The sequence below is a fragment of the Elephas maximus genome, chromosome 12 (genome assembly GCF_024166365.1).
Source record: "Elephas maximus indicus isolate mEleMax1 chromosome 12, mEleMax1 primary haplotype, whole genome shotgun sequence".
Lineage (NCBI taxonomy): Eukaryota > Metazoa > Chordata > Mammalia > Proboscidea > Elephantidae > Elephas > Elephas maximus.
Window position 1 is genome coordinate 68,989,743 of NC_064830.1, and position 15,088 is coordinate 69,004,830.

At 53.0% G+C, this 15,088-nt stretch overlaps 1 protein-coding gene across 5 annotated transcripts; it reads right to left on the reverse strand.

The window, feature by feature from the left end:
• Positions 1-1,206: 1,206 nt before the first annotated feature.
• On the reverse strand, positions 1,207-12,780 carry DEXI (Dexi homolog). Of its 5 annotated transcripts, none has more exons than XM_049902891.1 (3): positions 11,871-12,022; positions 4,277-4,314; positions 1,207-1,893 (listed from the first exon to the last, which is right to left on the reverse strand). In XM_049902891.1, the coding sequence occupies exons 1-3, from the start codon at positions 11,950-11,952 to the stop codon at positions 1,612-1,614; spliced, it is 402 nt and encodes a 133-aa protein (XP_049758848.1). In that variant the 5' UTR covers positions 11,953-12,022; the 3' UTR covers positions 1,207-1,611. The 5 variants fall into 5 exon arrangements, with proteins under 5 accessions (XP_049758848.1, XP_049758846.1, XP_049758849.1 ...); XM_049902889.1 differs by having other exon boundaries at positions 11,849-12,022; XM_049902892.1 differs by lacking the exons at positions 4,277-4,314; positions 11,871-12,022 and adding an exon at positions 12,035-12,780.
• Positions 12,781-15,088: the final 2,308 nt, after the last annotated feature.

A 15,088-nucleotide genomic window follows, 5' to 3' on the forward strand; every position in this document is an offset into this window, starting at 1 on the left:
ACGCATTTCGAGTGCTCATCTCCCCGCAGTGTATCAGATGATATTCTGTTGTGATCCACAGGGTTTTCATTGGCTAATTTTTTGATGGGATTGCCACTTCACTTTCTTCCTAGTCTTGTCTTAGTCTGGAAGCTCTGCTGAAACTTGTCCACCATGGGTGATCCTGCTGCTATTTGGAATACTGGTGGGCATAGCATCGAGCATCATAGCAACACGCAAGCCACCATGGTACAACAAACTACCATTTATTAAATGAGTAACGCACTTATCATAGTGCAAGGGATATAGGAAGTTAATAAATATTAGTGATTATTATTACTATGTGCCAGGCACTGGGCTAAGCCCCTCATACTCAAGAAAAAACATAGTCTAGAGGTCAGCTGCCCAGACTCTGGAGCCAGATGGCTCAGTGCCTAGCTCTACCACTTCTTCGTGCAAATTACTTCTCTGTGCCTCAGTCTCCCGTATGTAAAACGGGCATACTCACAGCACCTTCTTCATGGGGTATGTGAAGATTCAGTGAGCTAATACGTTGAGAACAGAGCCTGGCACACAGCTCGGTATGTGTTAGCAGTCATTATCACATCTGTGTTTTATTCTTGCCTCTGCCTGGATGTTCTTCGCAGCTCTCCACATGGCCAACTTCTCTCATCCTTCAGGACTCAGCTGAAAGGACAGCTCCTCAGGAAGGTTTGCCCTATTAAACACAGGACACCACCCCATGCCCCACTTGCCAGCCCCATCACGATTTCATTTTTTTCAGCCTTGTTTGTTGTGTTGTTTGCAAACTGGAGGGAAATATTATTTTTTCATGAAAACGGCAAGTTGACCTATTTCCACTCATTTGTTCATTTCATCCCTTGTTCACATATGCCTACCATATTTAATGAGGGGGTCTGCTGTGTGTCCAGCATGCGGGGATCCCACACTTTCCACTTCTGTGGGATTCTGCTTGGTTTCCAACCAGATGTCCAGGCCTTTCCCACCACACCCAGCACTGCACTGGTGCTGGTCAGGCTCGCAGAGGCCAGGAGGGAAGCAGGTGGTCTGGGATTCCCACACCAGCCCAACTTAGCTAATTCTCCAAACCCTGCCAGATCTCCATACTGGGAGGCCCTGACTCTCCTGCCCTTTGTCAACTATGAGGTTCTGTTTCAGGACCCCTTTCCTAAACTTCAAAGAAAAAAAAGGCAGGCGCCCCAGGAGTCAGAGTTGCATACAGTTTTAATTGAAAGAAGTCAGCCTCCTAAGTATTGCTGTTACAGGCTTATCGAGGTCGAGTATTCACGCCACCCACAATTTCGAAAAAATATCTCTGGCCAGAGAAGCATCTTAGCACTCCCTGGCATGATGTGTCAATTCTGTCCCAAAGTCTGACCAAAGACCTCTGCCAGACTGATGAAGAAGCAACTTGAAATGAGTACATCAAGACCCTACCCTCAGCTGCCAGCATGCTCCTCTTGCTCTGAGTCACTTTCTGAAACAGCTACCACACCTAAAATAAGACTAGCCTCGGACCATAACCAGCCAGGCTTAAGGCTCAAAGGGCATCAAACGACGCTGTGAGTCGCTTTGTGCGCGTGTCTGCATTCTGCAGTGTCCTCTCGAAGGTTAAGTGGGGGAAGCAGGTACAGCTGGGGGGTGGAGAGCAGGGAGGCAAACTCTGGTCAGGCTCCTGTAACCTCCATCGCAGCGGTGACAGGTTGGATACCAAGGCCAGGCTATGAGGGTGATGCTGCAGGCTGGCGAGGTCTTTGGACGGCCCTGCCCGCCTCCTTCTGTCAGTGCCCTTGCCTTCGTACCCTCGGCCCTCAGTCCCAGGGTCTCCTTCCCGCTCTCCTGAGTCTGCACAGGAACTTTTCTGTTGGCACGAAGCTTTTGAGGGGAGCAGGCCTAGTGAGAAGGAGAAAGGGGAGTTACCGACACGGAGGCCTCGCCCTGCCACCATTTTGGGGGCAATCCGAACAGTCCTGCAGTTTTAGGAGGGGCACGGTGGGAAGTCTTCCTCCCTCATATTTGGGGAACTGTCAGCTCCCCTGGATGCTAGCTGGGGGCGTTTTCCAACCACATTTATTAAAAACTCTTTTTAATGACTTTGCCTCATTTCTAAAGGCTCTGGGCTGAAGAACCGGTGCTAGCTTCACGGGGAAGGGGAAGGGGAAGGGGAAGGACTGTCCCATTTACCAAGGAGGAACAGGGAGAATGCTGGGGCTGGAGCAGGAGGCTGACCTGAGGCTCCGGGCAGCTCTGCAAGCTCTGGGTAGTGGGTGGGGCTTGGCAGCACCTCCCACCTTGCCCAGAAAATGCTTCCCAAGCCTACTGGAAGGCTCTGGCCGGAACCAAGCCACTCAGCAGCCCCAGTTGGCTCGTCCTCCTCAGGGCCTGGCCCTTAGGCAGGTCCTCATTTCTGTTCCCTTCTTTCCCTGAGTCCAGCGGATGCCTGCATGTATGCAGCTTCTCAGGTTCCCAAACCTACCCTCCTCACGGCCCCTACAAGTCCTGCTCTGGCCCTGGGCTTCATCTTTGTTGGCTCAGACCATTCCTTCTGCAAACTTCTTCAAGCATCGAATAGAAACTTTTATGTTAAACCCACCACAGGTATTGTTGCTTGACAGGGGTGCTATCGACATTCTGGATAGGACAATTCTTTGTTGTGAGGGGGCTGTCCTGGCTACTACATGATGTTTAGCAGTGTCCCTGGCCCAAGCCCCTATTACCAAGGGCCACCTCAGGGGAGAGAAGTGCTTCTATCAGGAACCACGCATCTCCCCCATTTTATAGGCCAAGAAGCTGAGTCTCACAAAGTCACGTGACTAGCCTGGCATTTCACAAGGGGCAGGTGGCAGAAATGGCACTGGACCGGTAAAATTGGTGCTGGGAATGGCCATCATCAGAGCAGCCACCGCTTGCTGAGCCCTCCTCTGTGCCACTAGCCTGCAGCCAAGGCTACAGCGCCTAGCCCCACACCCTTCCCTCGCCCTCTCTAGCCTGCCTGGCACTGCAGGGAAGGCAGGCTGCAAGTGCAGGCGCATGTGGGGAGCTGTGGCCTCACAGCAGCCCTCAGCCCTCGGCAATGGACAGAAAGAAGGTGGTGGATCAACAGCCCAGCCCCTTCCCCCAGCTGGTATAATTCTACATCTACACCCGGAGTTCCCCAGCAGGACTGAGCGCCAGGGGCTACAGTGGTAACCTACTCAGAAAACACGCCCTTTACTGGCTTCCTTCCTTTCTGTGTTACTTCCCTGTCCCCCTCACAGTGCTTCCTGGGGTCACCGCCCAAGTAAATGACTTGGATGCAAATCCTTGTCTCAGCGTCTGCTCTGGACTAAGACGGAGCAGCACACGGATTATTTCATATAATCCTCCCAGCAACCCGAGGAGTTAATTATGATGCCATTACACAGATGAAGAAGCTAAGGTTCAGAGAGGGTAACTTGTCTAAGGATGCTCAGCTCAGAAGATGACACAGAGGCAGGCTCTGATTCAGGCTTTGTCGAGATTTTAAAACACTACATAATCTTGTATCTCCTTCGTGTCTGGTTCTGAGCTGGGCACAGGGCACATGGTGATGAGCACAGTGCAGTCCCTGCCTTTGAGACACACCACCTAGTGAGCAACTTCGACAGGAGGTAACGCGTCCAACAACAGGAGGGAACACGGGATGATTTGTCAATGGAGCCTAGTCAGTGAACGCTGCACATGCAGGGCTCTCTGGGGAGGGGGTAGCACGGCAGGTTCGGGGAACCTCTGTGGTTTGGTGTGGGGGGTAGGAGGCAGGGGCCCCATCAGCTGCATTTCTCATGTCCTCCACAGATTCAACGCATCCTTCCACTGCTCAGAGACCTTCTTGGTTCCCACTGACAACACAGGCAAGAATATCCACCCTTGGAGGCTGGCAGGTGTTAGGGGGAGGAGGGGGTGGTAGCCAGAGCATCAGAGAGTTGACCCCCTATGTGATCGCAGGCTCCCTCCCATCCTGCTGCTTCCTGCAGGCCTCCCTCCCCACGGAGCCCCTGGCATTTCCCATGGGGAGCCAGCAGGGGTGCCCTTGAGACACCTCTGTCCAGGAACCTGGAGAAGTATTATTTATTCAGATTCACAAAAATTGAGGGACCCTCATGGGCGTTGACTGCAGCGATCCCAGGGCCAGGGGATTGGACCTGAGCCCATTTCAGACGTGTATGGACGGTGTTAGAGAACAGAGCCCCCAGTGGGGACTCGTCCCTTTCCCAGCCCTTGGAAATGAGCAGCATCAACCCTTTAGATGGGTGCTCACCTGGCTGGAGCACGTCTCCCCACGCTGGCCTCTGATCCCTGTGTGGACAGAGAGAGAGCTGGCCTCAGGCTCAGAGCCCGCAGGCACTTCTCTGGCTGGGATTCACAGTGCACTTCCGTTCACTGTGTTTATTTGTAGGGTCACCTCTTATTCGTGGCATGTGATACCAGCTTTCCATTTCTGGTAGTAATACAAAACTTCCTCTCTTTTCAAACCATTTCACTTTAAAAAGAGAGCTGATTTAAAGAAAACAACTATGTAAACAATAGTTCGAGTGACAGGCAGATACAGTAAAACGTTGTCGTATGAGGTTTGGGAAACCCTGATCTAAGTGCGTCCACTCACTCCACAATGGACAATGAAGAGGCCCAGAGAGGGCACCGACCTGCCTGAAGTCACACAGCAAGCTGAAGACAGACATGACCCCAGGTCTCTGTATCTGTGGCTTGAGGATGTCAGGGTACACAGTTCAGCCTCTCATCTCTGCCACCCTGTTTGGCTGTTAAAGGTCAACCTCCGTATTTCCTCAGCTTGCAAATCCAGCCTCAGCAAACCCCCAAATGACAATCATGATGACAGCTGACATTTATCAAGCACTTGCTTTATGCTCGACATCGTACTAACTGCTTTAACTCACATCTTAGCTCATGTACTACCCAAAACAGCCCTAAGAGGTGAGGCCATCATGACCATCATCCCTGCATTTCAGGGGAGGCTCAGAGAGGTTAAGGTGTGCAAGGGAACAGAGCTGGCACATGGCGGGGCCGAGATCTGAATCTCAGCAGTCTGCCCCTGAAGCCTTAACTCCTCTTTGCACCTTAGGTTCATCCCTTTCCTCCAAGGCATCAAAAGCCCCACATGGAAAAGCCTTTGGAGGCACAGCTTATCCACTCGGAGGCACCGGCTTCACAGAGCTTCCTAATGTCATTAGAGCTGAGAGTTAATTTATTAGCCATCCTTTTTTTTTTTTTTTTGAAACTGTAACTGTTTCTGTACAGGCCATTCCAGGCCACTCGCTCCAGGTGGACAGAGGGTGCAGCCGACTGTCTCCAGTTTGTCTCATCAGGATGACAGTTGGGTACTTGGTTCATTTTAAGAAGCATGCCCCAGCTCGATAGTTCTGTGGACCAGTTGCCTAGCTCGGGGGCTGGTGGGGTGCTGCTCTGGACACGCTGGAGATGGATTCTATTCTGCCGTTCAGCTGCCCCCCCACCCCAGGCAGATCACTTCATCTCTCTGGGCCTCAAGTCTCCTCATCTGAAAGTGGGGACAAGGCCTACCTCATTGGGCTGTGGTGAGGGTTGGACGAACTGGCGCCAGTCGAGTGCCTGGCAATACCCTGCCCCAGTGCCTCGCCCCTCCTCCTCCACCTCTACTCAAAGCCAGAGGCCAGGGCCAGGCAGAGAGCCCTTCTCCACGCTCAGGCTTTCTGAGGAGAACAGCACTTTTCCTCCCCACAAGACCTTGCCTTCTAGAAACCTTTCTCCACGTACCTAACAACCAAGTAAGGTGGCTTCGGGAAAACATTGCCCAGACATGCTTCACCCTGTGTCTGACAGCTCGTCTCCAACGATCTTGGTACCCCGCCTGGTCTAGCTGCTGAGTGCACAGCTGTAGTCTGGCCATCTCCCAGCAGCTGACAGGGGATGAGGACGGAGAAGCTGCCCGTCTCTACAGGAGTGTGTGTCCCTGGTAGAAGCTAGTGTCATAGCAAAACAAGGACCGATTTCTCAACTCTGGATTCTGATTTATATGTTCGCTGCTGAAGCTCCTCAGTGTTGGTTTTTTGGAAATGCTCAGTCTAGGACGGACCTCCAGCTGGCCAGTGCCCAAGGCTCCAGAGGCCTTCAGGAAGGGCAGCCTTAGCCTCCAGCCATCAGTTTCACCACGGCCAAGAGCCATCTGGACTATCATTTACTTAATATTTTAAATCAATGCCCTTTTTTAAATTCCAAAATTTTTAAAGAAACCTTTATGTCACTATAATGCATAAAAAACTGTATTATTTGTCATAAATAGAAGGCAACCCTAAAAATACAGTGGAAACAAAACCACTATTCCCAGCCAAATACCCAGGGCTGGTTTCTCCCTCTGAGAGACGTCAAGAGCCGGTGGCACTCAGTGTGGCTATATGTCTAGCCTCCGGGAACCCCTGCGACGGGGTACCTCACTGGGGGAAGCGCTAAGACAGGGGCTGGGTAGCCTTACTCGGCCACCTCATAGCTGGGTATCTGGAGAAAGTCACTGACCCTCCCCAAGCCTGTTTCCCTCCCCATATAATGGAGCTAATGAGCTCCACCCTGCCTCTTCCCAGGGTGCTGCTCACAGGAAGCTTCCCTGCCAGGAAGGAATGCCAGAAATGATGCCTTACCCTTCTGGTGTCCAGCACTTCAGGGTGAGGGTACCAACGGTCACGTGCCCTTGGGCTGTTTCAAAGGCTACCCACACAGACACACCCTCCCTGATAATTGGCTGAGAAGAGTCAGGGCGCCCAAGGAAAGGCTGCTGGCTTCCTGGGCTCCTGCCACCTCTAGGGCTGACACACCATTAACGCAGCCAGTGTCATTTGCTCACCACTGACTAGAAGTCCTTCACCCTCTCATCTAATTTGCATAAGCTCTTATCGTCATTTTCCAGAGAAAGAAACTGAGGCTTGGGGAACGAAGTCACTTGCCCAAGATCTTGGTGGAGCTGGATTTAAACCAAATCTTACTCCAAAGCCTCTAAAAACAATCTTAGGGGCACATGGAGATGGCCTTAAATACCACTGGAGCATCAGTGATTCTCTTGCTTGTTTAAGCCTCGTGATTACTTTCAGTAGCAAGTCCCAGTTTGGTGCTGGTGTGTCCTGCCACCTAGCAGTTGCTAATCTCCCTTTTTAGCAAAGACAGAGCGGGTAGAAGGCCCTGTGCATCGAGCTAACATTAGTATTTGGCCAGAAGTGAACGACTCTGGTACTAATTATTTGTATTCATGCCAAGTGATGCTGGTTTGCCCTTTACAGTGATGTAAACATTCTTTTTAAAATAAATTCACATAGAAAAAAGATTTTTAAAAAATGAGGCACTAAAACCAGTGGACTCAATCTTAAAGGATAAACTATAAAGAAAGATAGTAACCTGATAGTGGAGAGACCTGGCAGACACCACCTTAGCCAAGTGGTCGAAGTGGGTATCACCAGCACTGGGACAGACGGACACCACATGCCTTCCAGTGTGACATACTGAGGACATACTCACTCCTGCCAAGAATGCACCTCCTGAATCTCATCTCAAGAGTGAACATCAGACAAACCCAAATTGAGATGTTCTTCAAAATACTCTCCCAAAATGTCAGTGACATGAATGATAAAGACAGATCAGGGATGCTTCAGATTGAAGACGCTGGGCTGGAGATGGGGCGGAGCCACGCACAGCACTCCCTCTTCCCTGCCCTCAGCTATGACAACAGAATGCCACGAGTGATGTGGGATCAGTGTAGGCCCTGCCTGCCCTTGTCTGAAACCTCCAGTTTGCATCCTCATAACTCAAGGCCAACGAAGAGGGGCCCTGGCACCCTGGCTGTCTTGAGATCTGTACTAGGGTCTCCTCTCCAAAGGGGCAGCCAGTACCGAAGTGCCCTGTGGCCAGGCCCTTCGGGTGAGTCCAGCCAGGCCTCTAGGTGTACTTGCCTCCCCATGCCACCTTCATCTGTCTCTTGCCTGGATGACAGCCACAGCCTCCTGCCTTGTTTCCTCACCTCCGACCCAATCCATCCCCACAGGCTGCCCTGACCATGGGATCTCCCATGCCTCTGATTATCCCCGCGGAAGGTTTGGGTTTCTGAGCAGGGCAGCACAAGCCCAACCTGGGTGTTGAGATGGTAGCATGGCTGCAGATTGGCATGGTGAGGGACCAGGGCAGGAACCCAGCCAGGACAGGACTCAAGCCTGGGAGACCCTGTAACAGGACACACCGAGAGTTTGGTTACCCCTAGTTCCTATTGGAGCTATGCCAGGTTATCTGACTCTGGCAATAACAGTCTCCTCTCTCTGTTCCGGCCCCATCCAACATGCTGTATGGAAATGACCCATGGGCCGCCCTCTGTGCCAAGGGGGCTGGCAGGCACCAGCTGCTCTCATTAGTATCTGGGACAAATCGATCCAGGGAGCTGTCTCTGCATTGGAGCTGCTGGTACAGGAGGACTCTCCTCCGCTCCCAGGCCAGCCCTATCTCCTGGGAAGAAGCCCTGAGTCCCCACTCTCTGTGCCTGGGTGATAATTAACACTCTAAGAAAACTGCAGCACACAGCTTTTCAAGGCTTCCCATCTGGTGCCCTTTGGAGACCACAGGCCAGTGGAAATGGCCTCTCAAGGGTCCCCAGGCAGGGAAGGCCCAGTGAGAAGCCAGACCAGGATCTATGCGGCTCTCAGGCAGTGGGGCCTCTTTTGCTCAGCATGATATACATATATTCATACGCATACATGTTCACAGAGCCTGAGTGTACACTTTCCCTAGGTCTGATTGCTAATGCCAGTGGTTAATATCAACGTATCACTTACTCTCCACAGGAAAGTCAAAGCACTTTACGCATTTCTCGTTTTATGCTCACAGTTACTCAGTGAGCTCGATTCTATAGAGAGGTAAACAGAAATACAGGGAGGTTAAGTGGTACGCCCAAGGCCACGGATAGCACTGGGATTTGAGCCCACGTAATCTGATCCGGAGTTCCTAGCTGGTACAAACGGTTAATGTGTTCAGCTGCTAACTGGAAGGTTGGAAGTTCAAGTCTACCCAGAGGCACCTCAGAAGAAAGGCCTGGCAATCCACTTCCAAAAAATCAGCCATTGAAACCTATGGAGCACATGAGAATGAGTGAGAACTGACCACCGGTGTCCCCTGGCTTATGGAAAGTGACGGAAAGTGTGGAGGTACCTCAGATCATCTCCAGATCTTTCTCCCATGCTTCTCCTGGCTCCTAGCCACCCCTCCCTCACCTCCAGGACTTGGGGGTGGGGAAGAGGGAATGCTATGTGTGGCTCCACCAGGTCTCCAGGCTCCATGTCTTTCCCGCAGCCACAGGCCACCTGACTTCCCAAGGTCAGGCCCTGTCACTTTGAGAGCTTTGCAAGGGTGTCCCTGAGACACACTCTGTGGTGTTTCTGTGTGAACAGTGTTTGCTGCAAAGTATGTGAAAGCATTTGGGCTTCAGTTTTTGGTCCAGAATATGCCAATGTTTTCATTTGGAAGGGGAAGTGCTTCTGTTGATGTGACAAAGAGATAAAAATAAGACATTCTTCACCAAGTTATACTCTATGAAAGTCAAGCGCTTGGCTTTGGGGCAGGGATTCATCTTGGGATCTCCAGCACCTAGCACAGGGCCTGGTAAAAGAGCAGGCAGGCACACCGTTTGTTCAATGACTGAATGAGTAATATGCAAAAGGCCCAGGACCAGGGATGTTATACGATCAATACCCAGTGTGGTAAGCAACCCTGTAGGTTCTATCTACAAAAGGTGTTCTTGGCCTGTCCATGTTTCTCCATCTTTACTGACCTTGCCCTCACCCAAGCCTGCCACCTCCTGCTGGGACAAATGAACAGTCTCTTAACAGGCCTCTCTGCTTCTGCACTTACCCCTACAGCCAGTCTGCCCATAGCCACTGTCATCTTTAAAAACGTGAACCAGATGACGTTATGTCCTGCCTGAAGCCTCCTGATGTCTTCCCATTGCTCTCAGCCGTGGCCTCCCAGGCCCTGCTGGCGTCCCCTGGTACCATCTCCAGTCATGCTGGCAGCCTTTCAGTCACTGGAGCAGCCAACCCTCTCCTACCCCAGGGTCTTGGCCCTCACGGTTCCTGCTGACCGCCTGGGTCACCCTTTTCTGCATCTTCATGTCTGGCTCCTTCTGCGAATTTAGGGCTCAGCTCAAATGTGCCATCTCCTCAGAAAGCCTCCCTGACCCTCTATCTAAAGCACCCCATTGCTAGTCTTCTGTTTCAGGCACTTGCAAATATTTATCGAGCATCTACTAGATGCCAAGCGCTGTCCTAAATGCTGAGGAAATAGCAGGGAACATAATGGAGGGCGGGATCTTGCCTTGCTGGAGCTCGCATTCTTCTTACATGCTTTCACAGCTCTTAAATCTCTGAGTATCTCTTTTTGAGTACCTGCTTGTCTTCCTCACCAAGCACCAGGGGGCTGGGGCTGAGTCTGTCCTGTTCACTGTATTCACTCACCAGGCACAGCAGGCACTCACTGAACATGTGTTCAATAAAGAGCAGATTGGTTGGTGGGTGGATGCACAGATGATGGTTAGACGGACAGACAGAAGGCAGGCAAGCAGGCAGAGAGGTATACAGAGCACCTGGCACAAACTCTACCTGGCACCTGGTTCTCCCTAAGGTCTAGCTCAGGGACATCCCTGGCCCCCAGCACTGCTCCAGCAGGTCCTGCCCTCCCCTGCATCACCCTTTGACTATGGTCATTTTGGCAAAGATGGGTGACAGAGGAGAAGGGTAAACTCGGCCTGCTCTGGGTGAGTGGCATTAGTGTCTGTTTCCTAAAAGGGGTCCCTGAATGCCACCTCATCCTCACCCTCCATTGCCATTCAAGGCCCTGTGCCCAGTGACATGTGCCCAGTGATACACAAGCACCCTCCAACCAACGGGTTTGGCCAAGGAGCTATGCCTGCCCGGCAAACCCTAACCGAACCTGGTAGCCACCCGCCTGCCTGCCTGTCTCTCTCTCTCCCAGGGCAGCTTCCTTTCTGCCTTGCTGTTGACATTGGCCAACTTTTTCTCCTCCCTGGACCTTTATTTCCCCATTTCTAACACACAAGGTAGGGCTGGTCATACCCCAGAGGCAGGACCTCAGTGCAGCAGTCCTGTAGTCCCTTCTCCTGGTGACCCAAGAGCTCCTGAGGCCTTGTAAACACTGCAGGCAACGTCAGCGCCAGCCCCACCCCCAGCGTGTCTGCTCCATGAAGGCAGCCTGCAAACCTGGCAGCCCCTGCAGACCAGAGCTGCAGAGCTGGGGCACCCTGAAACCCGACTCCAAAAACTGCAGCAGAGCAAAGCCAAAAGGAAGTGCGGGTTCTTTGCTGAATGAGGTTGCTCCTCTCCCAGCTTCCGCCTGGGGCCCCTGCACCGAGTCCCGACCCAGTCCCCCGAGGGGTCACACTACAAAGGCTGGCTCCCTATTTCTGACACCCCAAATCTTTATCCTCCCAGGACTAGTGAGAATCCCCAGAAGGCCAAGGTCACCATCAAGCCAGGCTAAGGATGGGGGGAGGAGCTGACAGCTCTGCCTCAAATGGATTTGGGTGCAAGGCTTTTTCCACACTGCTGTGGTGGTAGGTCCCATGGGTTCCCGCAACACCATTTAGGCCCTGCCTCCCCCTCCCCCACTCAACAGCTGTCACCTTTGCTAAGGGAGAATTTTGAGCCCCAATTAAGGGTCTAACAGGGGTCCCACCATTCCTGGCGTCGGCAGATCTGGAGGAAGTGGGCGGAGGTGTCAGAAGTCTGGGGGAAGGGTGTGTGTCCGGCCTGGCCATGCCTCCCTCTCTGCCACCAACGTCCCAAACCGCCCTCACCTCGAGCAGCCAGGGCACTTACAGGCCTCGGAGGCCCGGAAGGACCTCGCCTTGGGGGATCCCATCCCCAGCCAGACGGTGCCCCCCAACGGTGGCGGCGGCATGATCTGGGCGGCTGGTGCGGGGTCGAGGGTGATGGGTCGTGGTGGGCGGGGGAAACGGCAGCCAGGGCCCTACTCCAAGTACCCATCCAAGACGTCGAACTCCGAGTCTGCGTCGTAGAGGCCCGAGCCGGGGTCCGAGAGCACGCCGAGGTCCACGAGCGCCTGGTCCATGTCCTCGGGGAGGAAGACGAGGCCCACGTTGAGAACGATGTACTCCATGAGGAAGGCGTAGTACAGGATCAGCACGTTGACGAAGAACAAGCCCACGTAGAACATAGAGGGCAGCAGCGGCGGCGGCACGTAGGGGGCCAGGGGGCCCAGTGCGTCCAGGTGGGCCGCGACCCGGGCGCCGGGCATGCAGTGGGCGGCGAGGGCGGCGGCGGCCCGGCGATCCCCGCAAGCTCAGCCGCTGCGGCGCCCGAGCGGCTGGCGAGGGGGCAGCTCAGCCATCCAGGGGCGTCCCGGGGCTCGACGGACGCGGCGCTGGGCCCCGGCTATGTCCCCTGGGGCTGCGCGGCGGCCGCTGCGGACCGGCCTCGAGACGTGCCGGGCGGTGCCCCCACAGACGCCACACGACTCTCCCGACTGCCTGGCGGACCCCGAAGTGGCCGGCAGCTGCCCGGCTTCGCCGATGCGCCCCGCTCACGCTCACAGGCCCTCTCAGCGGCGGCGGGGACCCACCGCGGCTCAGCGTCGAGGGCCAGTCCCCGGTGCCGCCTCTCGCGACCCGCCCGGCTCTTCCGCGCGCCCCCTCCGCGCCCCCGCAGGCCCAGCGCCCATGGCTGCAGCCGCCGCGTCGCCCTCCTGGTCGCGTTCCCAGCACCGCCTCCAGCGCGGCCCGGAGCTCATTGGCCCGCCCGCCCCCTATCCTCCCCCTGCCCACACTCATTGGTCCGCTCAACGCCCGCGCTCATTGGCCCAAGCCGTCTAGGGGCGGGTACTTCTTCGCTCCGCCCCTCCGGTCGCTCGTGTCCGGGTTGATTGCTTGTTTCGGGTCCCTAACCCGACCACAAATTCAATTCTCTGAGTCCACGGAGTAGAGAGAGGAAGAAGGTACTGAACACAATTCAAACCTAGACGTACCCTAAGGCTACAAAATCTAAAAGAAGCCACAGGCTTTCTCTGCACCTTGCTGAACTGGGGTATAGCGCTACGCCTCTTTGGAACTCAGTTTCTCCAGGTGAAAAAGGAGGTGAGGTGGGCCAATGGGAGCGACAGACATTTCCGGTGAAAATTTGGGTATATCCCAAAGCGCCGATTTTTCATGGTGGGGAAGATCTATCAGTGCCTCCCTCCCCTCTCCAAATTCTGGCTACTGAAGGCCTGCAGGTTTGGGGGTTCTGCGTCAGAGGGGCCGCACGTCTCAACACCTAGGTAAACAGACTTCCAGGCAGGCCAGGCCAGCCAGAAGAGTTGCTTTTTGTTTTGTAAACCGTGTTTAAAAACAGTAGTAATACACGTGGTTAAACATGCAAACAACCAAGAATTACACAGAGAAAAGTAAATCTCCCCTCCACCTTCTCATGGGCCGGTTGCGCATTTTACCTAAAGCGCTTCCGAAAGCAGTTCAACAACCCTTTAAATATCAGGCATCACTGAGCTGAGTGCTTTACATGCATTGTTTAATTTGGGCCAGGCAAGGTGGTGTAGTGTGTTACTCTTTTTTACAGATGGAGAAACCGAAGCCCAGAGAAATGGAGAGCCCCTGAAAGCTGCTGGGCTTGTGCCTGTTTGCAGGACAACTTGTCCTTCTTTCTCTTTCTTCAACATCCCTTTCCCCCACCCATCGCCCCTCTGAATGAAGTACGGGGCAAACCATTAACCCTCCATTGGTCTCTTTTTCTGTAACTGCCAAAGGTGGAACAAACCTTCATTCATTCACTCATCATTCTGCCAGTATTTGTTGAACACCTACTATGTGCTAACTCTCGTACTGGGCATTGGGGAAAACATTGGCCCGTGGCCCAGTTGTTTCCTTAGTACAGGTAATAAGAGAGTAGGCCTTTGTTGACTATTGTTGACTATGAGGTGTAAAAATGAATGAATGAATGGTGAGCAGGGCAGTTTTGCTTCCATGGAGCTTACCACTACTAATCTAGAAGAGAAATTCCGATACATATTCTTGGCTCTTTTTTTTTTTTTTTAATGTGATAGTTTGGGAAATGGCATGGATTTTGGGTGCAGACCAAAGAAATCCACTGAAAGGACAAGATGTTCAATTTTGTACACTGTTGCTTGAAATCCTTTCAATAAACATTAAAAAAAATTGAAGTAGAAAAAGAAAAAGCCCACGAGGACAGATAAGTCCATTACAGATTTGGTGCAGTTTTGGTTATTGGGCAGTAAAAGTAAGGATGCCTGAGTTTGAACTCTGGTTCTGCCTCTTATTAACTGCGTGACCTTGAGCAAGGAAACCTCTCTGTAACTCAGTTTCTTCGACAGTGAAATGAGATTAATAATTTTTTTCATAGGGTTGTTGTGAAAGCTAAGTAACTAAACATATGTGAAGAGTTTAGTACAGGGGTGCCTAGTATACTTCCTGCAATAGCTATTCTTATTCTTATCATAAAGCTGATAATTGTTCATAGTGGGTTGCTATGAGTCGGAATCGACTCGACGGCACTGGGTTTGGGTGGGTGGTTGCTTTTATAATTGCACACACGCCGACACTAGTTTGCGGCAGTTGGTCTCCGTTCCCCGTTATCTGCAAAACACAAGAGACGATGGCATTGAGAAGCGGCGGCCGGCGAGCTACCTCAACACTAGCTATTAGACGCCTACTTTGTGCCGGGTTTCAGGCGCGTTTCTCGCACCCGACAGCTTCTGGCAGCCCAGCAGCATCCCCGCTCCCGCCCCGATCCCCAAAAAAAAAAAAATTTTTTTTTTTTTTTTTTATCATCAACATCGCCACTATCCCCACCGGTGCCCTTCTCAAGGCTCCGCCCATAGGCCTCTTATTCCCACCCACTCTGACGATACCGCGGCTTCGCCTCCTGTCGCCCCGCCCCTTTACGAGGGTCGCGGGCCTGCTGATCCATGATGCGCGCCGGTCCTTGTAGTCCGTTCACAGAGTCCCGTCGTCGGAGGCCTCGCGGGAGTACTGCATTTCCCAGTGTTCTTTGCGGCGGCAGCCGTA

What these genes read in the sequence shown, in the direction of transcription:
- DEXI (XM_049902889.1), bottom strand. Translation starts at nt 11,952, where the DNA reads ATGCCGCCGCCACCGTTGGGGGGCACCGTCTGGCTGGGGATGGGATCC. An exon ending in AAGTGCCCTGGCTGCTCGAG is followed by an intron (nt 4,315 to 11,848) that starts GTGAGGGCGGTT and finishes CTGTCCACACAG; the next exon opens with GGATCAGAGGCCAGCGTGGG. An exon ending in GGGAGACGTGCTCCAGCCAG is followed by an intron (nt 1,894 to 4,276) that starts GTGAGCACCCAT and finishes CCTTCTCACTAG; the next exon opens with GCCTGCTCCCCTCAAAAGCT.